Consider the following 25,368-nt stretch of genomic DNA (forward strand, 5'->3'; position numbering starts at 1 on the left):
ATTTGGCTATTCCCAGAGTAAAGGGAGGAAAGTTTTTTACCATTCATAAGGTCTTTTGTAATTGAAGGAGCTAGAAAAAGAAATTGGGCTCATGAACATTTAAAAGGCATACTTAAACTCTGGCAGATACTATGTGGAAATGATTAAGAATTTTTGGAAAGTGTTCTTTTGGTGTATGTTTAAATTTTTATGAAGGAAAAAACTAAGCACCCCTTTTAAAGGGCTAGTTTAGGAAAAAAACTGGACAATTGCTTTATGTCATCTCTAATATTGTGTGCAAAATAATTTCTGTTCCTTCGCTCAGTACCAAGAGGAAGAAGGCAGATGGATGAATGAGGAATAGTAATTTAGTTCCCAAGGAAACCCTTTGCTAATTGGAAAAAAAAAAAAAAGGCTGTTTCAGGATCTGTGACTATGGCGATGTATCTAGACAGCTGTGAATTTTCCTGCTGTTATTTTCTAATCTTGAAAGGAAGGAGGTTGCATTGCAGATTTTAAGTTTAAGAGCTAATTTAGTTGTATGGTGAACGCTGACCACTAGCAACACGAGAAAGGCAACGCCAATGAATTCAGGTTACTTCTGTTAGGAGCACAGACGTGTAGAGTGCCAAGCAGTAATAAGACACTGGAGTCCATGAATTAGGCTCAGGAATCTTTATAAAATTTCATTAAATGGGGGTTAACAGAAGAAACTATGTTAAAAAGTACATACGGCATGTACTTGACATGTATTCACCCAAGAATATAGAGGTGGAACAAATCCATATATATTATTATATATATGTTATTATATACATATATATTATTATACACCAATCACTTAAGTATGTTTTAGCCAGCATCTGTGGAATAAAATCATAATTATTTAAAGTCAGCCTTTAGCCTTCAATCAAGTAGGAAATTTATAAGCCTTTTTATTATGCCTTAATCAAAAAATTTCCACTGCTACTTAAGATTCCCTGGGGGCTTGGCACGTAGTAAGAATATTATATGTGAGTGTTCGATATGATAATGCACTTATATATTAATTACTAACTTCTGTTTTCAGAATTTTAAAAATCATTTTACTGGCAGGAAAGTTGAGGTCTCCAGCTCAATTTTATGTCCTGAAGACTTCGCACTGTTCTTGGTCTCTTTGTGACTACTCCCAGCCTGCATACTCATGTACATAGGCATACAGGCACACACATAATAACAGACCATGGCTTTTCTTAACCTTCAGTGCATAATATAATCATATGGGGAATTTTAAAAATCTGATGCTCGGATTTCTCCCTATACTAGTTACACACATTGTGGGTGGAATCTGCTATGATTTTTTAAAGCTCTCCAGGTGATTCTAGGGTATAACAAAGTTAAGAATTACTGTAATTAAAAGGGATTATAAATAAATAAAGAATTATTGTTCTAGGTAAACAAGTAAACCAGCAAAATTATAAATTCATTTTAGCTTTTTCCCTTTTTAATCTAGCTAAAGATATAGTACTTTTGTTCTGTATTGACAGTTCCTGGCTATGTATCCCAATGGAATATTATATTCATTGATTGATTAACTTTTTGAACCATAAGGATGGTAGAAGTGGAATAGATGGTAAAGTAATTAAAATATACATTACCTATTTACTGATTTATGAAGTGTCTGAAGTGTGCTCATCTGTAGTATTAATAATTAGGGTGGCTTATGGGTAAGAATCCAAACTTAAGTAATTCTTCTTCGTAACCTAAGTGGAGATTTAGTATCTCAGAAGTTTTATGTACCAGAATTCTAAACAGGCACAGTGATAGTAACAATAAAGCAATTAAGCTTATGTATTCTTGCAACTTTCTAGCTGCTGACAGTGAACTAACCTAAGCTGACCTTTACTAATAGAACTGCAGATGTGATAGAACTGTGGATGGATGTTTGAACAGATTCGTATTGCTAAAGATTACTCCACGGGCTACTCGGAGAGCAAATAAAAATTCTTTGCTTGTGTTGTGCAGAGATTTAATGTGATACACTATTGACTGACTGTGGTTGATTAATAAGTCATTAAATAAGAGTCTGAAGCTAATTTACACAATGGAAAATGTTATGGTGGATTTCTGTCATCACCAATGCACTCACTACAAATACTATAATTATGAATGAAAAGCCATTAGAGTTAGAGACCAAGAACTCAATTTAAAATTCTGCATTCTGTTTAATCCCATAAAGTATACAACAATTTCTTGAGTAGGAATGCAAAGTCCTTAGCTGAACAATTCCTTGTTTGAGCGGGAGCACAGGATATATTGGTGCAGTGGAGTGTGTTGAAAAGAGGTCACCCGGAGAAAAAATGAACTGGTTGTATTTGTTAAAGGGGAAAGTGAAAAAGAGCTTTAAATAAGAATTATGATCTGGAGGGTCTTTCAGTGGGAAGTTATGGAAATTATAAGTAACACTTGGTTTAGTACAAATCCTAATTAGTAGTAAGGGTATGGTTTTTAAAATTCTGATTTAAAATCTTGAGTCAGAAAAACTTGTGTCTACTTCCATCATTTACCAGACCATATAACCATGATTAAGGTACTTCACATCTTTGTGACTCAGTTTTATCATCTGTAAAATGTAGGTCTTTCTCCTGCTAACCTCATAAGGTAGTTATGAGGAAAAATTAGGACCGGTAGAAAGGGATCGAAACCTGATAATTTTAAGTAAGTGTGTAGCAAACGTTGTTACCCTATACTAATGGCCATTACCTTCTTTATTCTTTTTGGCAAAACTCTAATTTTGTTTAGGTATTTACCCATCTCCCATGAGGTAAATCATGAACTAATTTAATGTGGTGATCCCAGTTGCATACTGGTGATTGTTTTAAAAAGCAGAAGGAGAACCAATCCTGGTCAATGAGATGTGAGGGAAGTTTCTCAAGAGGTTCTGTTAAACAGTTACTCTCATGTGTTGGTAGAATACAAGATTCTGTGACAGCTATAGATTGCCAGTAGATATCTTTATTAACTTAAATTTTTAAAATAGCTTGATTGAGATATAAATCACATACAGTTCACCCATTTAAGGTGTACAGTTCAGTGCTTTTTAATATATCTATAGGTAAGTGCAAATATTACCATAGTCCATTTCAGAATGTCTTTATAAACTTCAAGGAAAAAAATCTTGTATCCTTTAGTTACCATTGCTCTGACCCACTTTCCCCAGCCCTAAGCAACCACTAATCTTCTTTTTTTTTTTTTAATGATTTTTTATTATATTATGTTAGTCACCATACAGTACATCCCCGGTTTCCGATGTAAGGCTCGATGATTCATTAGTTGTGTATAACACCCAGTGCACCATGCAATACGTGCCCTCCTTACTACCCATCACCGGTCTATCCCATTCCCCCACCCCCCTCCCCTCTGAAGTCCTCAGTTTGTTTCTCATAGTCCATAGTCTCTCATGTTTCATTCCCCCTTCTGATTACCCCCCCTTTCTTATCCCTTTCCTCCCCTACCGATCATCCTAGTTCTTATGTTCCATAGATGAGAGAAATCATATGATAGTTGTCTTTCTCTGCTTGACTTATTTCACTTAGCATTATCTCCTCCAGTGCCGTCCATGTTGTAGCAAATGTTGAGAACTCGTTCTTTCTGATAGCTCAGTAATATTCCATTGTATATATGGACCACAACTTCTTAATCCAGTAGTGGCTGGACCAAATTTCATTCCCACCAACAATGTAGGAGGGATCCCCTTTCTCCACATCCTCTCCAACAATTGTTGTTTCTTGCCTTGTCAATTTTTGCCATTCTAACTGGCGTAAGGTGGTATCTCAGTGTGGTTTTGATTTGAATTTCCTTGATGGCTAATGATTTTGAACATTTTTTCATGTGTCTGTTAGCCATTTGTATGTCTTCATTGGAAAAGTGTCTGTTCATATCTTCTGCCCATTTTTTGATTTGTTTATTTGTTTCTCGTGTATTGAGTTTGAGAAGTTCTTTGTAGATCTTGGATACCAGTCCTTTATCTGTAGTGTCATTTGCAAATATATTCTCCCATTCCGTGGGCTGCCTCTTAGTTTTTCTGACTGTTTCCTTGGCTGTGCAGAAACTTTTAATCTTGATGAAGTCCCATAAATTCATTTTATCTTTTGTTTCTCTTGCCTTTGGGGATGTGTCATGAAAAAGGTTGCTTTGGCCGATGTCGTAGAGGTTATTGCCTATGTTCTCCTCTAGAATTTTGATGGATTCCTGTCTCACATCGAGGTCTTTCATCCATTTGGAGTTTATTTTTGTGTATGGTGTGAGAGAGTGGTCAAGTTTCATTCTCTTGCATGTAGCTGTCCAATTTTCCCAGCACCATTTATTGAAGAGACTGTCTTTTTCCCACCGGATGTTTTTTCCTGCTTTATCAACTAATCTTCTTTTTGTGTCTATAAATTTCCCTATTCTGGACTTCCATATGAATGGATCATACAGTAGATGGTCTTTTGTGACTGGCTTCCTTCACTTAGCATAATGTTTTCAAGGTTCATCCATGTTGTAGCATGTATCAGTTGATTCCTATTAATAGCTGAATAATATTTTATTGTATGGATTTACATTTTATTTATTCAATTGATGGACGTTTGAGTTGTTGTCCCTTTTTAGCTGTTATGAGTAAGTGCTATAAACATGCATGTACACATTTCTGTAGGAACATGTATTTTCATTTTTCTTGGTTATATACATAGGAATGGAATTGCTGGGAACCCTGAAAAAAATGGAATTTCAGGAAGATGGCAAAAGATACTTCAGGGTGACAGCTGTGCATTGGGCCTAAAACAACCAGCTCAGATGGGAGCAGAAAGTCTGATGTTTTAAGGAGGAAGGTCTCTAGGAGTAAAATGGAACTGGTATCTTACAGGTTTGATCAATCGGAAAATTATATTGAGAGCAACAAAGTAAATCATTGGTCACTTAGCTCACTAGAAAGAACCAGGGAAAGAGACAGTAAAGAAGAGCCTTCCTGAGAACAGAACAAACCTTAAACAATGACCTCAAAAACTGCCCCTGTCTGAATTTTATTGGATCAGACTGTGAAATAAATTATACCCCTGGGGCCTTGTCAAAAACAATCAGCCAGCAATTAGTGGAGAATGACTGCTGGTTGTAGTATCAAAAGGGGCAGAACACTTAAAAGAAAAATCAGGGTGGGAGGTCTGGGTGGCTCAGTTGGTTAACCTGGAATTGAGTCATAACCAGGCTCCTTGCTCTGCGAGGAGCCTGCTTCTCCCTCTGCTTGCCTTCCCCCTGCTTGTGCTCTCGCTCTCTCTCTGACAAAGAAATAAATAAAATCTTAAAAAATAAAGTAAATTTTTTAAAAAAAGAAAAATCAGGGGAAGAGAGATCTCTGCTGAAACCATTCCTGCCATGGTGACTGTTGCATACCCAAGGCTCTATCCTGTGATGAGCTACAGAAGTTCTCATACTGTGTTTGTGTCAGGAAGAGGGGGGATAGACCACTAGTCTGTTAGAGTAGCCACAAGTCAGTTACTTTAATGATTTAGCCAAGCCACTAAATTAATACAAAGCAAACAACAACAAAAACAAGCACTAGAGAAAAAGAAATCTGTATCCAATGTTTATATAGTACATTACCTGAAAGTCCATTTTTCAGTAAAAAATCATGGCACATGCAAAAAAAAAAAAAAAAAAAACAGGAAAGTATGACCCATACACAGGAAGAAAAAGCATGTAATAGTAACTCCCTGCGAGGGATGCCAGACACAGGATATAACAAAGAGTTCAAAGCAGGCTTTATAAATACGTTCAAAAAGCTAAAGGAAGCCATTGCTGAAGAAGTAACAGATTATGTGATGACAACATCTCATCAAATAGAGCATACTCATAAAAAGAGATAAAAAATTATAAAACAGAATGAAAAGGATAATTTGAACTTGAAAAGTAAAATAACCAAAATGAAAAATTCACTAGAGGGGCTCAACAGTAGATTTGAGCTGTCAGAAAAAAACAATCAGCAAACTTGAGGATAGATTGATAAAGATCTTGTAAGTTAAAAAGAAGAAAGAAAAATGACAGAACCTGAGAGAAATGTGGACACATTAAACATACCAACATGCATGTAATATGAGTAGCAGAAGGATGAGAAGGAAGAAAGGAACAGAAAAAAATATTTAGAGAAATAATGGCTGAAAACTTCCCAAATTTGATGAAAACCATTAACCTATATCTCCAAGCTCATAAATTCCAAGTGGGATAAATACAGGGAGATCTACAACTAGTTACATCATGGGAATGAAATCCTATTACCCTACCTTACTCAGTAGTGAGTAAACATTTATATCAAATGTTATAGCCATTAGACTGTAAACACTGAATATTGATTTAATCAAAAATTTGTTATACTTTGAGAGGATGGTGAGAACTACAGTTGGAGTAGTGAGGTGAGGAAAGTTTAACATGAAGGCTTAATGGTGAAGGTTTACATTTAGTGTTAATCCTCACCTAACAAAAGAGATGGAAGATCTCAAAATGACGCAAAGAGAGCAAAAATAAAAGCAAGTGATAGAAGTATATGCATATTTTCAGAAATATGCAGGTAAATTGAAAAAGAAGCAGCTACAGCCTTGGAAGTGGTTGCCTTTGGAAGCAGCACGGGGAGGGGGATTGGGTGGGACAGTGTGTTCCTGTTTTTCATTGTAAGCCCTTAGTATAATTTGACTTTATGTATGTACATGGTTTTACATTCATAAAATACAAATTAACTTTTTTACCTTACCATACTTTGGTGATATTTTTTCCCCCAGCTTTGTAAAGTGAGGTATAATTGACATACAGCATTCCTCCTTTTTTTTTTAAAAGATTTTATTTATTTATTTATTTGACAGAGACAGCCAGCGAGAGAGGGAACACAAGCAGGGGGAGTGGGAGAGGAAGAAGCAAGCTCCCAGCGGAGGAGCCTGATGTGGGGCTCGATCCCAGAACACCAGGATCATGCCCTGAGCCGAAGGCAGATGCTTAATGACTGTGCCACCCAGGTGCCCCAGACATACAGCATTCCTTACGTTTAAGGTGTATCATGTGATTATTTGATACATGTATACATTGCAAAATGATTATCACTGTAAGTTATCACTCGTATCACCTGATACAATTATCGTGTGTGTGTGGTGAGAACATTTAAGATCTACGGTCTTAGCTACTGTCAAGTATATAACATAGTTTTGTTAACTGTAGTCACCATGTTACACATAGATCCCCAGAACTTAGTCATCTTATAACCGTAAGTTTGTACTTTTTGCCCAACATCTCTCTGTTTCCCCCAAGCTCCTGGCAAGCACTGTTCCACTCTGTTTTTATGAATTCGACTTTTAAAAATTCCGTATATAAGTGAGATCATATGATACTTGTCTCTGACTCATTTCACTTAGCATCATACACTCAGGGTTCATCTATGTTGTCACAAATGGAGGGATTTCCTCCTTTCTCATGGCTGAGTAATAGTCCATTGTGTGTGTAGGTGTATGTATCATGTTTCTTTGTTTAATCATAGTTGGATGGACAATTAGGTTGTTTCCATGTCTTGGCTATTGTGCATAATGCTGCAACGAATATAGGGGTGCAGCTGTCTCTTCAGTGTAATGAAAGTGGGATTGCTGGATCACATGATAGTTTTTTTAAAGTTTTTGAGAAACCTCCATACTGTTTCCATAGTAGTTGCACCAGTGTCTATCCCTGCGACAGTATACAGTGTTCCCTTTTTTCTGCATCCTCACCAACACTTGTGATTTCTTGACTTTTTGATAATACCCATTCTAACAGATGTGAAGAGACATCTCATTGTGGTTTTGATTTGCATTTCCCTGCTAATTAGTTATGTTGAGAATCTTTTCATGTACCTTTTGTCCACTTGTATGTCTGCTTTAGAGAAATACCTATTCAGGTCCTCTGCCCATTTTTAAATTAGGTTTTTTTGTTTTGTTTTGTTTTGTTTGTGTCGCTGAGTTGTATGTGTTCCTTGTATATTTTGTATATTAATCCCTTATCAGATGATTTGCAAATATTTTATCTCATTCCATATATTGCCTTTTCATTTTGCTTATTGTTTCTTTTGCTATACTGAAGCTTTTGATATAGTCTCACTTATTTTTGTTTGTATCGTTTGTGTTTTTGGTGTCATATCCAAAAAAATCATCACAACTAATGTCAAGGAGCCTTTTCTGTGTTTTCTCCTAGAAGTTTTGTGATTTCAGGTCTTATGTTTGAGACTTTAATTCATTTCAAAGTAATTCTTGTGAATGGTGTTAGATAGGAGAACAGTTTCATTCTTTTGAATATGGTTATTCATTTTTCCCAGCACCAGTTATTGAAGAGACTTTTCTTTCCCTGTTAAGTACTTTTGGCTCCCTTGTCAAATACTGGTTGGCTTTATATGTGAGGGCTTACTCTTGGGCTCTCAGTTTTGGTGCATTGGTCTGTATCAAGTATCAAGCTGTTTTGATTACTCTAACTTTCTTATATAGTTTGAAATCAGGAAGTGTAATGCCTCCAGCTTTGTTTTTCTTTCTCAGTATTGCTTTGGCTATTTGGGGTCTCTTGAGATTCCATATGAATTTGATATGATCGTTCTATTTCTGTGAAAAATGTTCACAATTGCCATTTGAAGTTTTATAGTAGTTCTTTAAAGTTTTTGTCAGATAATTTCAGTATCTCTGTCATCTTGTCATTGGCATCTGTTGATTGTATTTTCCCATGTGAGTGGACATTTGTGTATTTCTTCATATTCCAAGTAATTTTGGATTGTATTTCTGGACCTTTAGACTATGACACTAAGAAACTGTTTTATTTAACTCCTGGAAGAGAATGTTGGGTTTTTGTTGTTGTTGTTTGTTTGTTTTTAGCAGTTTACCTGGCTTGATTCAGGCAGGAGTTCCAACCTTCCTTCTGTGACTGTGATTCCACTGTTGATTCAGTTTTAAAGTTTTGCAGTGTTATTTGAATTTGTCCCATATGTGTGCCACCTAGTAATTAGTCTTGGACCCCAGTGAAATTGTTACTTTAGTTCTCAGTGTCTTCAGTATGCTAATTAGGATAAGAGCCAGGCATATCCAGGGGAGAGAGGTGAGCCCAGGAGTTCATACAGAACTTTATGGAATTGTTTTCCCTTTCCACTATCTCTGTAATAGTTTCAGGTTTTTTGAGATTTCTCTGTTTGGATCTCTGGTCAGAAACCACCTGCTTCCACAATTGTTCCCCCTCTAGTGCCAGTTGGTGGAAGAGTAGACAAGGGAAAAGACTGATAAGAGACTTGGGATCCACCATCTTGCTGCCTTAACTTCATCAAATGAAGAAGGTTCTTTTCCTTTAGGATTTTGGCTCCTGTGGTCTCCTGTTGGTAGCCCCTGTTGCTGCTACTGTCGCTATGGGAGATCTTGGAGTCTGACTCCTTCAACCAGAAAGAGGGGGATTCTTCTGCATCTTTCTCTGTCTGCATGACAGTGTTCACTTCCAGATTCGAGGCTACATTGGATTCAGGCTGGAGAGGTATTGGACGTAAAAGAAATGCAGACTTGATGGTGTATGAATTATAGTTTTCTTCCCTATTCTACTTTTTTCTCAGGTGGCTGCACTGCTTTATCCTCGGGTAGCTGCATTATCCATTCTGTCCAGGTTTTTACAGTGGTCAGTTGGAGAAAAAAGGTATTGTGTGTTTATTCCATCTTACCTAGAACTGGACCCCTGCTACATTTTGAGAATATAGTGGATATAAGCCCTTTATCAGATAATGATTTACAAGTATTTCCCCTGGTTTGTGGCTTATCATTTCATTCTCTTACAAGTGTCTTTTAAAGAGCAAAAATGCTGATTTGATGAAGTGTAGTGTATCTTTTTTTACCATTTGTACTTTTGAGATCATATCTAAGATATCTTTGTCTAATGCAAGGTCACAAAGATTTTTTTCTATGCTTTATTCTAGAAGTCTTATAGTTTGGGGTTTTACATTTATGTCTGTGATCCATCTTGAATTTTGTATATGGAGTGAGATGTAGATTTAAGTTCATTTATTTGGATGTGGATGTCAAAATGTTTCAGCACCCTTCACTGTAAAAACTACTATTTCTCCACTGACTGCCTTTATACCTTTGTAAAAAAAAAATTGGTTTCCCTGTATAAGTGGCTCTCTATTCTGTTCCATCATTCTACTTGTCTTTTGTGGTAAAATATACGTAATATTTATCATCTTAGCCATTATAAGTATCATCTTAGCCATAATTCATGGCATTAAGTACATTCACAATGTTGTATAATCATCACCATTATCTGTATCCAAAACTTAATCATCCTCAGCATAAACTCTTTATCTATTAAGCAATTTCTCAAATTATCTCTTCCTCCCAACCCCCTTTTTTCCATTTTTTCTGTATATGAATTTGCCTGTTCCAAGTGCTTCATATAAGTGGAATCATACAATATTTGTCCTTCTATGCCTGGATTATTTCATTTAGCAAAATGTTTCAAAGTACATCATGTTGTAGAAATACAAAAATTCCATTCCTTTTTATAGCTGAATACTTCCATTATATGCATATACTTGGAAATCATTGAGTTTCTTAGTTTTGTAGATTGATGCCTTTCATCAAAATTAGGCCATTTGCAGCCATTGTTTCTTCAAATATTCTTTCTGTCTCTTTCTTTCCCTGCCTTCTAGGACTCCCACAATTCATATGTTGATCCATTTGGTGGTGTCCCTCAAGTCCCTTAGATTCTGTTAATTTGTCTTTGTTTTTTGCTTCTGTTCAATTATACTTTCTTCACTACTTCTTTTTTCTGTTTGTTCAAATCTGTTTTTGAACCCCTCCAGTGAATTTTTCATTTCAGTTATTGTAACTTTCAGCCTCAGAATTTCTTTTGGTTCCTTTTTATAATGTATTTTACTTTATCGATATTCTTATTTCATTTATGCCTTGTTTTCCTTTGTCCTTGTCTTCCTGTAGTTCTTTCAGCCTCTTTAAAGAGGCAGTTTTTAAAAAGCCTTTGTCTAGTAATCTCAGTGGTGGGGCTTCCTCAGGGTCATTGTCAATTTTGTTCCTTTGAAAGGGCCATACATTTCTATTTCTTTGTATGTCTGTGATTTTTTTCTTTTTTGAAAACTGGACATTTGATAATGTGTAAACTCTGGCAATCAGATTTTCTTCCTTCTCCCGAATTTGGTGTTTTTTGTTTGATTGTGGTTTGGTTTTGGTTTGCTTTGGTTTGGTTTTTGATTGTTAAAGAGTGTCTCTGTGTTGGGGGTTAGCCTGAGTTGAAAGCTCAAGGTCTCTTCACGTCTTTTCGAGCCAGTATCTTTCCTTGGGAGGGTGTGATGGTGGCTTTCTAAATTCCTCTATATGTTTATTTGCTTTTGAACGACCTAATCCTTAAATGTGTGACTCCCAAAAGAAGAAAAAGGGGCAGGGAAGAAAAACCAAACATGTGTCATTCCTTCAAATGCTCTGGATGTAGCTGCAGTCAATAGGGGTTGAAACAATGGTGACCAGACTCTGTGCTAGCCAAGATTTCCCCCGAAAGCTGCAAACTTTTAAATAATGAGAGCTCGAAGATAGTTAATACAGTTCCTGCCAGTACAGTTGTTGTGTAGCTAGAGAAAGGGATTCCTGGAGTAGAAAAATGTATTTGATTATTTGTTCCACAACAAACTATTATGAAACTTTTAAAAATTAATAGTAAATACCTCTAAATAGAGTGCATGGCCCTCTATTAGTGTGTTCAGAACATTCTGCCTTGATCCTAGAGAACAGCAATTTTATTGTTTTTTGCATCTCAGTACATCTGTACCCAGCACATATTTGTTGAATTAATGCATTGGGTGGAACAGCTGGATAGGTTCTCTGTACGAATTTACTGATAGGACCCTCATTTGCACCTAGTAATCACATATGCAAATATAAGTATGAACTTTTATAGGCTTAAGTATAAGTAGTCCCTAGACCGGTTATTGTCAAACCTTGCTACTCATCAGAATCTCTTGAAGAACTTTCCCCAAATCCTAATTCCTAGGTTTTAACCATAGAGATTGTTTCAATAAGTCAGGGGTGGGAGCCAGGAATATGTATTTTTCAAAAAACTACCTGCATTATTCTGATAGGCAGCCAGAGTAGAGGACCACAAACCTTTGACTGCCTAAGACAATCTAGTAGTTACAGTAGAGGATATAAAGTGCTTTCTATTATTTAGGGAGATTCTGGGTTAGACATTATAGCATACAGTCAAGAGCAGTAGTTTTGGAGTGTGGAGATTGTATTCCATTCTCCGTGTAGTTACTCCCAAGCTGCTAGTCTTAGACAAACTAATCTTTCAGAGCTTTGGGTTTTTTTTTGTTGTTGTTGTTGGTGGTGTTTTTTTTTTTTTTTAATAGAATAGGGACTACAGAGTTACCATTAGAATTTATGTAAATCCTTCCTTAGCACAGTATCTCAACTACAGTACACAGTAAATCTTGGTCAGATTTATTCTGGTGTACACATGTGCCACTGGATTAGTTCGTATGCAGAATATACTGAAGTACACCTTCTCCAGTCAGTTCTTTAGGAAGCTGGCGGGGGTTGGGTGCTAGTTTTCCGGTCCCCCAGCCAAGTGAAGGTCAAAAGCCAACCAAAAAGGTGGGGACTATTGGTACTGGTTGGTTTCCGGGCTCCAAGTGCTGTGCTTCACATGTCCACCAGGGGCCGCTGAAGCTACCTAAGCTCGGAGCGCAAACTAGGCAAGGCCTCTGCGCGTGCTCATTGGGTGCTGCGCGCGCCTCTGAACCCCCTGCGCCACTCTAGATTTCGGCTGCTGTTTTCGTGGTGGCTGCCCCAAACCAAACCTCTGTGGCTGAGTACGGCAGCGCTTTGGGGACAAAAATCTTTCTCTTCTGTGGGCTCTACCTTGTACTTAATCCTTCCGTGGGCAAATTGGGCGAAGTATTTGTGTCTCCATTGCGCAGCTGTTCAGGAGGTAGGGGGAGGCTGAGCCTGGCGCTGAGTTTGGGCTGACTGGGACCTGGAACCAACGAGTCAGTGCCGCTGCGCGGATGTTGCGATGGCTGATCGGGGGAGGCCGAGAACCCCAGGGACTGGCGGAGGTAAACCCCCAGGCGACCCTGACTGCCCCTACAGCGGTTGAACTTGCCCGAGCCCGTTCCCGGTCCAGACACTGGAGACCCATGCAGAGGCGGGGCCTGAGGGTTCGGAGGCCGTCGAGGGCTTGGTTGGCGAGTGGGTGGGGGAGGGGGTGTGCGGTGGCAGGGGCGGGTGGGGGACGCTCTGACTAGCTAGTCTGAACTGATTCCCCTAAGACCTCGAGAATTAAATATCCCCATTTCAAAAGGAGGAAACGGAAGCTGATATGATTCAACAATAGGCTCGAGGATTCGTCTTCGTGCTTAAACTAGCTTCGTTTCAATTATAAAAGTATCTGACTTACTAGAAACAAGTGACTGCAACTTTCTAGTTTATTGGTGTCACTTCACAACATCAACTCATGTTTGCTCAGGGAATAGAAAATCTATTTGATTATTTATCCAACAACAAAAAAATATAAAATTATTTTAAAAAATTAATTTGCTTCAAAGTCAATAAAAGAATTTTGTAATTAACTCCTATTTTTGGTTCCATAGTCAGGCTTGCTTAGTGGGCCTGAATAATTGGATTGACTGTAATTTACCTTTGAAATACTGAGAATAAAATAATTTTGGAATCTTAAAAGGATTGAGGTCTGGAATTTATTTCGGATGCCACCTGAGAATTAGAATTTGTATTTGGATTCCCTTTTATTTCTCATAGCAAATAGTTGTTTTGATTGTTAAAAAGTTGGGGTTGTTGTGAGTCAGCAGCCTTACTTCTTACTTTTAACTTCCTCATAACCTTTGCAGTTGGGGCTTACTGTCTATTAAAAGAAATTTTCAAATCAGGTTCATTTCAGATAGGCTGAAATCTTAAACATTAGGGAATAGTTGTAGATAATTATGTATGTGACATGATAATTCTGTATTAACCTGATTATTGATTAATCATATAATTTCACTAACTAATTCTGCCATGCCTGGTAAACTTTCATTTGAGGGAAGTGGTATGCAGTTTTCAAATTTCTCACTTTTGCTTTTCTCATCAGAACCACCGCTAGAAGTAAGATGGGATAAGTAAAAAGTACCCACTGCTTTGGGGGTGACTTTTGGGGGAAAACATTTATGCATATTACGTTACACATTTTTCATGTTAAAGTATTTCACTTGTATAACCATTGTGAATTTGTACTTTGTCAGAACCAATGATTTTCCTTAATTTATGCAAGAACTGCTTCTAGTTTTAGCAGCATTTCTCTGCAGGGATGATTTTGCCCTTAGGGCATATTTGGCATATTTGATTTTCAGGATGGGGGACATTAGATTTCTGTTAGCACCTGTATGTAGAAACGAGAGATACTGCTGAATATTCTACAGTGCATAGGATAGTCCTCAACAGCAAAGAATTACCTGGTCCAAAATCTCAATAACAGCAGGTTTGAGAAATTGCAGTTTAGAGGTAATAAATTATTTATCATGAAATAGTACTGGGTTTGACTACAGAAAGGGGGTTAATAAGACCTTCCTTACAGAATAGTTGAGTGAATTATATGTCGTATGTGCTTTGCACAGTGTCTGGCATATGGGCTGTGACGTAATTCTCTGTAAATATTAGCAATTATCTTTATCAGTATGATTGTCCAAACTCGAATTTATTGAATTTATCTGCTCTGAAGGATTTCATGCCTTTGTTTATTCAGTCAGCAATCATGTATTGCGTGCCTGTAGTGGTTTGGGCACTGTTGTAGTCTGTATTTATCCTTTTGACCTGCAGTTTTGTTTCTATCAAGTTTTAATTGAGAAACATTCTAAATACTGAGTTGGATTGGCCCATTGATTTTTAGGTTGATTGAGGTATAATTTCTTAACATAAAATTCACGCTGTGTGTAAATTTATGGTGATTTAAAAATACTAAAATTTATGGCAAGAGTGAGATTTTTTTCCCTCTTTTACTTACATTGTTTTTAGTTAATCTGAAGAATGATGATCTGAGTTTAAGGATATTTAGATCAGTTCTAACAAAGAGGAGAAAGTTCATGATGTGGATTCGTAGTAAGAGAAATGTATGTTAAATTGGTAGTTAATTGATATTAGGGAAAATAGTATATGGTATTAGAACACGGTATCTTACAGCTTTTTAAATCTTGTATTCTTAGATGTATACCATGCAGTTTTATTTCAGTATGGTCTTTTGTTGTAAATCATTTAATCTCTTTCTCTTTTATTTCTGTTTTTCATTTCTTTTTTCTCCAATACAAGAAGTCTCCTTTACAGACAATAGGTGAAGAACAAACCCAGAACCCCTACACTGAACTGCTTGTACTGAAAGCTCATCACGATATTGTACGATTTCTTGTGCGGTTAGATGAATACAGGTAAGCTCTAATTGTCCAATTGCCTACTGTTTGGAAAGAATTTTTAGGGAATCGTATATTTAAAAACAATGTCATAATATCCTTCCTAAAAATTTCAAATCTGATCATTACTAACATTTACTAGAAATCGACATCTGCATCTTGATCAAATATGTGGGAAGTCATTTTTTGCCCAGAAGTCAGGGTGTCATATTTGGTGACTTGATGGTTATTCTTGTTTGAGGTTTTTTGTTTTCTGTTGTTAGTGCTTAGAAATATTTGTTAGTTTTGAAGAAGGGATTGACTCTAAAATTTGAGTGAGAGTTATGTTAAGGTGAACCTAAATTTGAGAAACAAATACAGGGAATGTTTACCTATGAAGTACCTACCAGGAATGTGCTATTTTTAGTGAAAGGTAAGTAATCTGAATCTTTTGTTATTGAGGAAATGTATTTAAAATATGCATTATTTACTTTCTTGTCAACATGTTCAATCTTGTGTTTAATTACAATAGAGATGAGGTTTATAGGTCTTAGGACTGTAGATTTAGCTTATTACTGATCTTTTTATCTGTTGATTAAGCCCTTATTCAACTAAATGCTTATTCTTTGTAGCATATAGCATAAAAACAGAGTTAATTTTGTAACTATTTAATATTTATCTTCTCTGGAATCTAAACTTCATGGGGGAGGCGTGTTTTTCGTAGTCATCACAGTATCCTTAGTAACTGGCACAGTGCCTTACATGTAGCAGGTAATTAACAGATAGTTGTTAAATGAATGAATGGCTCCCCAGACTATTAGGTGTGCATGTTGCCTGCCATCCTAACTCCCTAACCTCCTGTCTGTTTTCCCTATCAGTTTTTCCACTCTCATCTCTAATTTTCTCTTTTACCTTTGATACTTTTTTCCCCCCATTTTTGACTCCATGGGTGACTGCTATTGTGATTATTTCTAATTCTGACCATCACTTCTAATGTCTATTAACCTTGTCTTCTCTCTGCTTTTTTTTATGTCTTTGGTATTGCTTTTCCCATGTGTAGTGCAAGTCTGACACTACCTGGAGTTAGGTCAGATTTTACAGGTTAGGGGCATAGTTCTGCACAGCACTCCTCTCACCTCAGTCATCAGCTGCAGTCTCCAGGGGTGCCAGGCCACGACCACTTCTGATCAGCTGGCTACAAATTCCCACTACCCTCAGGCTTGATACTTACTAGAAGCACCGACGGAACTCCAGAATGCACTATTCTTAGGATTACAATTTTATTATAAAGGATACAGTCAGGACTAGCCAAGTGCAGAGATGCATAGGACCAGGTCTGGGAAGGCCTCAAGTGCAGAGTTTCTGTGTCTTTAGAACATGCCTCCCTTTCAGCACATCAGTGTGAATTACCATCAAGGAAGCTCACTCAAGCTCTTAGTATCCAGAGTTTTTATTGGGGTTCATTACTAGGAATGATTGAGTCATTTGCCACCTGATTGAACTCAATTTCCAGCCCTTCTCCTTGCCCTGTCCCCATACTCCAATGCCAGGTCGAAAGGTCAGGCTAATATCTGTGGCTCAACCCTCTAATTACATGGTTCATATTTCCCACATGGCCAGATCCTATCCTTAAATTGTCCAGAAGGCCCACCCTGAATCATCTGATTTGCATAAACTGAGGAGAGGTCTGAGGAGCCCAGCTCCATTCTAGAAAGCAGGGACACAATCCAGCCAGATTATTTTGCAACAGTATGTTTCTTAACTTTTGCTTGAGAAGATTGATTTCTTATATATATTACTGGCCTATCAACACTGTTTTGTTGTGATACGAGCCAGCCAAATCATAACACGTAAACAATAGTATAATAATCTTTAGCCTTTTTGGTGGTATTCATTGTTGATATGTTCTAAGAGACATTGTTTATTTAGTCAGCAAGGCAGCAAGTCAGATCTTTGAAACTAAACATTTCTGGAAATATAGAATATTTGGAAAGCTGAAGTTTTTTGTTATTTTACCATATTAAGTTACTAGGTAGGTTTTAAAAAACCCAAATAATTTTTTAGGCCATAATAACTAATATTTGGGTCTTAAAGAATCCTCAGATCATATTGTCTGAGAAAGTTAAATAAAAAATATATAGCATACCTTTAGGATGCGATCTTTAAATTTTTATATAGAATAAATGTATATAGAATGAAATTTCCATTTTCATTGTTATCCGTCCTGTGAAATGTCCTGTTGGCTGTTATTACATAGAGCAAGAATCTGCAGAAAAGGCCGTCTCGTAGAGTGATGATCATTGTGCAAATGCTGATATTTGATTACATTTTCCCCACAGCGATGCTCCTGCGTAAATCAGTTGTTTAATGAGGTAGTAAATGTTCTGTAAACAGTAAAAAATTATGGACAAGTGTATCAGTTCTCTGTTGCTCTCTGATATACCACCCCAAACTTGGTGGTTTAAAACAACCTGCTATTTACTTAGCTCACTAACTGCAGGTAGCTATTGGGTGAGACTCAGCTGGGTGGGTTTGTTTTTTTTTTTTCCCATCTGTGCCGGGATCAGCTGATCTTGTTGAGGTTTATTTAATGCGTCTCTGGTCAGATAAATTGGCTGGGGCTGGACGGTTCCTACTGGACTCCGCTGGGATGACTGGGCACGCTCTTTGTGTGGTTGCTCAGGGGCTTGTGCACACAGTGATCATGGAGTTTGAATACGAGCGAAGGGGCGAGCCCTGATGTAAAGCTCTTCTCAAGACTCTATCCTGTTTGCTGCTGTTTCATTAGTCAGAGTGAGTCAGGAGCTGGCACAAATTCAGTACGTGGATAAGTAAACTCTACCTCTTGAGGGGAGAAGCGACTAAGTCCTGTTGCTAATGCTGGTGGACATAGGAAGGGAGAATAATTTGCTACGGATCACAGGGAATTTGAATGTTTAGAAATAGATGAAAAACCTACGTTTTGGCTTTTGCAATAAAGTGAAGATATTACTACATGAGTCACATTTAATTCTTTGTGCTCAAGTCATTACTATGTCCAAATTTACATCTCGTTAGATACAAGGTTTTCTGTCAAACACCTGTAGAAGTTTTGGTGTGTTTTGTTTTAAAAAATTTAATTCTGCACTGAAAATAAAAAACTCTGGAGGAGTCAGTACTGGTAAGAAAGATACAAGAAATCTACAAACTATATAAATCTTTATTTAAATAGAAATAAGAGCATGGCATTTTCATTCTTAATTTAGTAGTTCAGGTAATTTAGAATTCACCATTGCTAATGTACATTATTTGTATATAGTCAAATCATAGAAATATATATTATACTTTTTATGTTTTTATTTAATTTTTGTGGACTTTACATTCTGGTTTTTTGGTCAGCTGTTGTAATCCAGGTTTCACGCTTCATGTCTTTAGATAATATCATTTTATTGAGAATTTTGCAGAAGGATTTTCTTGTTTTCTTGGTGGCTCAGCTAAAATCAGTGAGTGGAAAATTTTCACAGATTGGTTTTTGAAGATACCAGATAAATCCTGTATAACCTAACAGACAGCTGCCTTTTCTTTTCTTCTGTAGTGTTTTTTGAACATGAAGTGAGGGTCATATTGATTGGGAGATCACTAAAGAAGGCTAAGCCTCAGCTAGAGTCTTCCAAAAAATGGACTGTGCTAAAATTGCATGTAATACTCCAGCATTTGACATATTAAACTAAACTGAGTTCATAACACATTTTAAGAATAGTTTTCTTGGTTGCTTATTTGACCATTCCTTGCTCCTCCAGGAAACAGACAAGGTTATGTAGGATGGGATCATGACTGGAAAAGAATCAGGTGACCCATGAAATGCCAGACTGGAGAATAGAATGTACCCCTAGGATAGCTGGTGAAGCTGTACATTCATGAGACACTAAACAAACTCATGCAGGTTGATAATTCATTAACAACAAACAGTATGTTAGATCTTTAAAGAAATACTCCTAAGCTAAAATTCTCTTCCTAACATTCAGAGAATAGAAATCTGTGGTCAAGGTGATATAGACCCTTTTAGTACTTGAGTTCCCTGCAAAGCAGGTAGCAAAATGGAATTAAGCACACAAGTGGTTTAATTAGAAACATCAATGAAGGGAAAAGGGAAGAAACAGGATCAGACAAGGGGAGCTATCTCAGACTGTGGTATAGATCTGACAGTCTCTCTAGGCCCAGTGGGGAACTCTGGAGGAAAGAATGCCCGTTAGAGGAATTCTGTGTTGGATAGAAATAACGGGGACTTTTAACCCTGCCTTGCTTAGTCACTGGCTGAGGGTCATCCAGGAACGTGCTTCTGGAGTCCACCACCTTGCTTAATTTCCTTTGTCTGGGTGCCAACTAAGATACTATGACTTTGGCTTGAGAGCTGAAATGGACCCTGAAGTCAACAGCTGGAGGAAGGTAACCACATTCCTCAGAGCCTGGGCAGCTTCCTCTCTTGAAGGGATGTCTGCGAGATGTATATTGCCTTTCCTGTACAAACTGTATCTCGGGATCAGTAATAATCGATGAGAGGAAATTTCTCTTTATGGAAGAATTCAAGCTAGGAAGGATCATGAAATTGGAATATTGTAATTTTGCAACCTCTAATAACAAATTTAGACAGTTTATTAACATCACATCCTCACTAAAGAAAGACTACCAGAAATTACATTTCCTGTTGGAGTATATGAACTTCCTGTGAAGTGGCCCTACCAAAAAGTCAGATTTAAATCTGATTAAGTCTCTAGATCTATCAATTTATCAGAAATACAGGGGACAGAGGTGCACATTGAATGACTGCGTAGGAAGGAAGCTAGCAAAATCCAGACTGAGAACTCTATGAGACAAATTTTTTTTTTTTTAAAGATTTTATTTATTTATTTGACAGAGATAGAGACAGCCAGTGAGAGAGGGAACACAAGCAGGGGGAGTGGGAGAGGAAGAAGCAGGCTCATAGCAGAGGAGCCTGATGTGGGGCTCGATCCCACAACGCCGGGATCACACCCTGAGCCGAAGGCAGACGCTTAACCGCTGTGCCACCCAGGCGCCCCGAGACAAATGTTTAATTGCAAGGAGAAAAATAGGAAGAAGGAATCAATAGAAGACACTTCATAGATATATCAACCCCTGCAATTATGAACTTTATTTAGGTCGTCCTCATAAACTTAAAAAAAATCCTGAGACAGGGAAATTTGATCCTTGAGTATGTGGTGACATTAAGAAATTAAATGGTAACTTTAGTCCTGATGTAAAGGACCTCTAAAAGATCCATACTGAAATATTTACTGATGAAATGTAGTTACTGGATTTGCTTCAAAGTAATCTGCAGAGGGGGGCTTGGGTGTGTACAGATGAAACAGTATTGGTTATGAGTTGATAATTATTGAAGAGAGATAAAGAGTACTTGGGATTTTTGTTATACTGTTTATACTTGAATGTATATTTAAGTTATCCATAATGAAAAATTGAAAAATGATACATATTTGATATAGAGGAAATAAGAATGTCAATTTAAAAGGTATTTTTGTTTCAGAATAAAACTTTTTCTTAGATATTAGGTGCAGGAGTCACACAGGTGGACCTGAACATAAAAACTAATAACTGGCAAAAGGCTGGGTTAAAGGATGTTGGCTTTGATATATAACCTCAGTGGGATTTCTTATACTTCATCCTGAGTTAGGTAGACTTATTCACTCAAATCACTGGTACACACCTGGACATCTGCAAGCCTCCCACTAAGATGTAGACTTACCTGAAAAATAAGAGCAAAGCAGAATGTTTTCCCTATAGAAACAGATAAATCCTTAGAGAAAACCCTGTAGGGTCTAAACTGAGCATGCTCAATTCATTCTCATTCACTCATTTATTTGACCAGCGGGGCAGAGAGAGGCCAGGGATGTTTCTCTAGTAGTAGAAATTCTTTTACAGAAACTTGAGCTCAGATGAATGGAGGTTTCCCCTACCAGAAGTCCTAGGGAGTTTTGGTTTTTCTAGTATTTGTAAACTTTGATGTTGTAGTTTAGCTTTCTGTTTGTGATTTGGGGGAGGGGAGAATTTACAAAGGTATACCTTTCCTAATGACCATGAAAATTATGGAATCATCCACCTTCATTGTATATGAGCAAAAAAAGGACCTTAGACATTCAGATATTAGAGTCATGTTAATATATGCATTTTTCTTAAGCAAGAAAAAAAGTTTGATGTTCCAGTAAATCTATTGAAAGGACCAGTGACATCAGTGTCTATGGCTCATGAAAACGCTTTCAAGTTCCCTTCTGCTTCTCTTACAAGTTTCCACGTACTTCTCTGATTTTCTTCAAGTAGTTCTAGCATACAAGATAAGTAAAAATCTATTTTAAATGAAAGTTTTGTATTTTTTTGGTTTGGTTTGGTTTTTGGTATTGTACCATTTTTCATTTCTATTTTATTGTAAAAAATATATTCTGTTTTAGTTGTACCATGCATTAGAAAGTACTTCTGGATTAGGTGGGAAGTTAGTTAATCACAGGGATTTTTTGTTTTGCCATAATAGTGTTCTATTTATTTTTCCAGTGTTTTATGGTAGATATTGAATGCAGGAAGTTTTATGGATTGTACCTTTCATTATGTCCTCTAAGGTTATATTTGAATCTGTAGCACCTTTGACCTAATGGAAATAAATTCAAATGAATGAGAACTATTAAAAATCCCTTAAGTAGGGGCGCCTGGGTGGCACAGCGGTTAAGCATCTGCCTTCGGCTCAGGGCGTGATCTCGGTGTTATGGGATTGAGCCCCACATCAGGCTCCTCCGCTATGAGCCTGCTTCTTCCTCTCCCACTCCCCCTGCTGTGTTCCCTCTCTCGCTGGCTGTCTCTATCTCTGTCGAATAAATAAATAAAATCTTAAAAAAAAAACAAAACAAAACCAAAAAATCCCTTAAGTAATAGACATAGGAATTACTTGTGAAAATATTTTGTGTTATACAAATCTTTGTGAAGCTTTGCTGTACTTTTCAGTTCACAGTTGGCAAGAATGAGAGTACTTTCTCTGAGATGTTCAAAGGGAAGGTGTTTAAAAAGAATGATTTCTGGGGCGCCTGGGTGGCACAGCGGTTGGGCGTCTGCCTTCGGCTCAGGGCGTGATCCCGGCGTTGTCGGATCGAGCCCCATGTCAGGCTCTTCCGCCATGAGCCTGCTTCTTCCTCTCCCGCTCCCCCTGCTTGTGTTTCCTCTCTCGCTGGCTGTCTCTATCTCTGTTGAATAAATAAATAAAATCTTAAAAAAAAAAAAAAAAAAAAGAATGATTTCTATAAATTGAAATGAGTACAAATGAGAATTCTCAATGGATTCGTGATCTGGACCGTATAGCATTACTTAGTAATGTAGACTGGGTTCTTTAAGGGCAAGAACTATCCTATTGATCTTTACTTTCAGTATCAAATATACATATAATTATATTTAATGCTTAATATATGGTTAGTGTTTAATATGAGCGTGAATCAACTCTCATGATAAGCTTAGTTCTCATAATTAGGGTAGGAGAGGATGGAACATTCTAGAAGCTCTGCTCTAGGTCTTCATTAAATCATGCTTCACCTTGTTACACTTCTTTCCATGCGTGTAGTTTTTGCTGGGTCATTTAATTGTACACTCAGTATTTTTGAAGACATGGTTTCAAGTTGAAGGATACACATAAGTATGGGACAGGATCATGAAACAAAAAGGAATTTTTTTCTTTTTTAAAGATTTTATTTATTTATTTGACAGAGATAGAGACAGCCAGCAAGAGAGGGAACACAAGCAGGGGGAGTGGGAGAGGAAGAAGCAGGCTCATAGCGGAGGAGCCTGATGTGGGGCTCGATCCCATAACGCTGGGATCACGCCCTGAGCCGAAGGCAGACGCTTAACCGCTGTGCCACCCAGGTGCCCCAACAAAAAGGAATTTATTTGTGTGTGGTTTGTTTCCACGTTTTAAATTTTAAATTTTAATTTTGACAGTATATTGATAACAATGATAAAAGGAAAAAATGAGTTTACATTAATACACTTAATGGTTATCTCTTTTAAGGAGCCCTTGCAACACTTAAATGTTTGCTTATTCATTAATTTATTCATTGAAAAAGCATTTCTTTGGTGCTTTAAACCTGCTAGAGATAATCAGAGATTTGTTGGACTAGAAAGTGCCACATCATAAACATCACTAAGTATGGCAATTACTATATTTCATTGATTCTAAGAAGCCTGTTTTTTCCTATTTTAAAATCTTTGAAATTTGGAGACACGTAATTGGTGGTGTCTTTCAGTTATAATTGGCCGTATTTTTTCTTTAATAGTACGTAAAATAATAGAATGTCTTACCTTGATAGCTTAGATTTGATGAAATACATTTCTAAACAACCACTGAAGATCTTGAAGCAAGAACCACATGTAATTGATCTTGACATTTCCCTGTCATCTAGCATGAATCTCACTAAGTACATTTTGTACTAATCAGTAAAGAAGCATTTCTCCTAAAACCTTAACTATAAACTTGAATCTTTGGATTCTACGAATTTAGAATGTTTTACAAAATTATATGTAATTTTAATGCAATACAGCCACAATTCTTCCTTCCATTGAATAGTTTAAACATTCCTGGCATTTTAATTACTCCTTTTTTTATAGTTCATTACTTCTTTTTAGCAATTACAATGTATCTTACTATTAGGAATTCTTGGGTTGAATTATAATTTCTGATTTGCAGATGGGTGAAGTGTATGCTTGACTGATTCGGATGAACTGATTATAGTTTAAGATAAACTGATAAAGTGTAGCTAGTTTTCAATTATCCATCCTAATAGCATGGATAATTGTAATTTGCGAATGATCTCCCAACCCTTTAGTCGTTATTTTATGGGAGATACTAATATGTAGCAAAGTTAGAGTGATTTGCATTTCTAAGTTTCATGTTTTCTCTTTAGAGAAGGTAATAATACTGAAATGGGGGGGAAAAAAAGGCAGCAATAGGATATATAAGAAAATTGAAAGGCCTGAATAATCCACCAACTGGGTAATTGACCTCTGAGCAATAAAAAATTGGCTGTGATTTCATGCATTACTTTTGAGCATTGTTTAGATTTAACTTTTGTTCACTACTGATTGAATTAAAGTTTGAGGTGAAATGCTCTATATCTCATTTCTAAACTCTCAGCCGTTCAATCGTCTTTCATTGTGAACTCATGAGATTCAGACATGATAAAACAATAATGAGAAGTTAAAAATCAGGGTTGGAAAAAAGTATGTATTTTAAACCTGCAGTCTTCTAAAGGGAGAAAAGCAATTATAAGAGTTTCAAGAATCAATAGAAATTGATGTTTTATACCAAAGAAAACTTAAGACCTTGAGTCCTGCCTCCCTACCATCACTATACAAATAAAAAGAAATCAATAGGCCTAGAAACATAAGCTATTAAAGATTGACGTCCAGCAGCTGTTTTTGATACTTAGGCATTGTTTAGTATTCTAATTCAGAAAAATGTATGTTATTAAATAATAGATTGTATTTTTAATTTAAAAATGAGTGTTTTCCTTTAAATCTCCAGATCTTTTATATACTTCATTTTGAACTAAGAATAAATGTTAGGCATGGATTTAAAAAATAATTCTGCATGTGATTTCTCATTAGTTACATAGGAAGTTCTCAGGGTCCTTCCATTAAAAAGATATGTAGTTCTCTATTAAAAAATTGTTAACAGACTTCGGTGAGGATGTGTTTGACCAATTTCCCATCTCCTGAATAATCTCTTAGCTCCTATAGGAGGAGATATAATTGAAGGATTTAGAAAGGAGTACTGAAATGAGTATGGGAATTGTCAGAGCCAGTGAGGACAATAGTTACTTATGGGACTCTGAAACTGAGCATGAGAAATTAGAACTTGAAGCTCAGTTTGGAGTTTTAAGGAAATTGTTATATGACTGAAGTAGTGAGATTTTATGAATCTCATA

At 36.8% G+C, this 25,368-nt stretch overlaps 1 protein-coding gene across 8 annotated transcripts in view; it reads left to right on the top strand.

Annotated features, from left to right (window-relative positions):
• Nucleotides 1–12,611: 12,611 nt before the first annotated feature.
• The window catches only part of WDR41 (WD repeat domain 41), a 73,791-nt gene continuing 61,034 nt past the window's right edge, over nucleotides 12,612–25,368 (top strand). For 6 of the 8 annotated variants that reach the window (XR_005832465.1, XR_005832466.1, XR_568799.2 and 3 more), the window contains exons 1-2: nucleotides 12,711–13,084; nucleotides 15,324–15,439. Coding sequence is in view for 3 of the 8 variants with exons in the window: in XM_008691266.2 (XP_008689488.1) it covers nucleotides 13,034–13,084; nucleotides 15,324–15,439 (167 nt within the window). In the remaining 5 variants the exon portion in view is untranslated. Of the gene's footprint in view, nucleotides 13,085–15,323; nucleotides 15,440–25,368 lie in introns of all 8 variants that reach the window. The other 2 variants (XM_008691268.2, XM_008691267.2) reach the window with 2 other exon arrangements.

This window comes from Ursus maritimus, unplaced genomic scaffold (genome assembly GCF_017311325.1).
Source record: "Ursus maritimus isolate PB19 unplaced genomic scaffold, ASM1731132v1 scaffold_5, whole genome shotgun sequence".
NCBI classification, from domain to species: domain Eukaryota; kingdom Metazoa; phylum Chordata; class Mammalia; order Carnivora; family Ursidae; genus Ursus; species Ursus maritimus.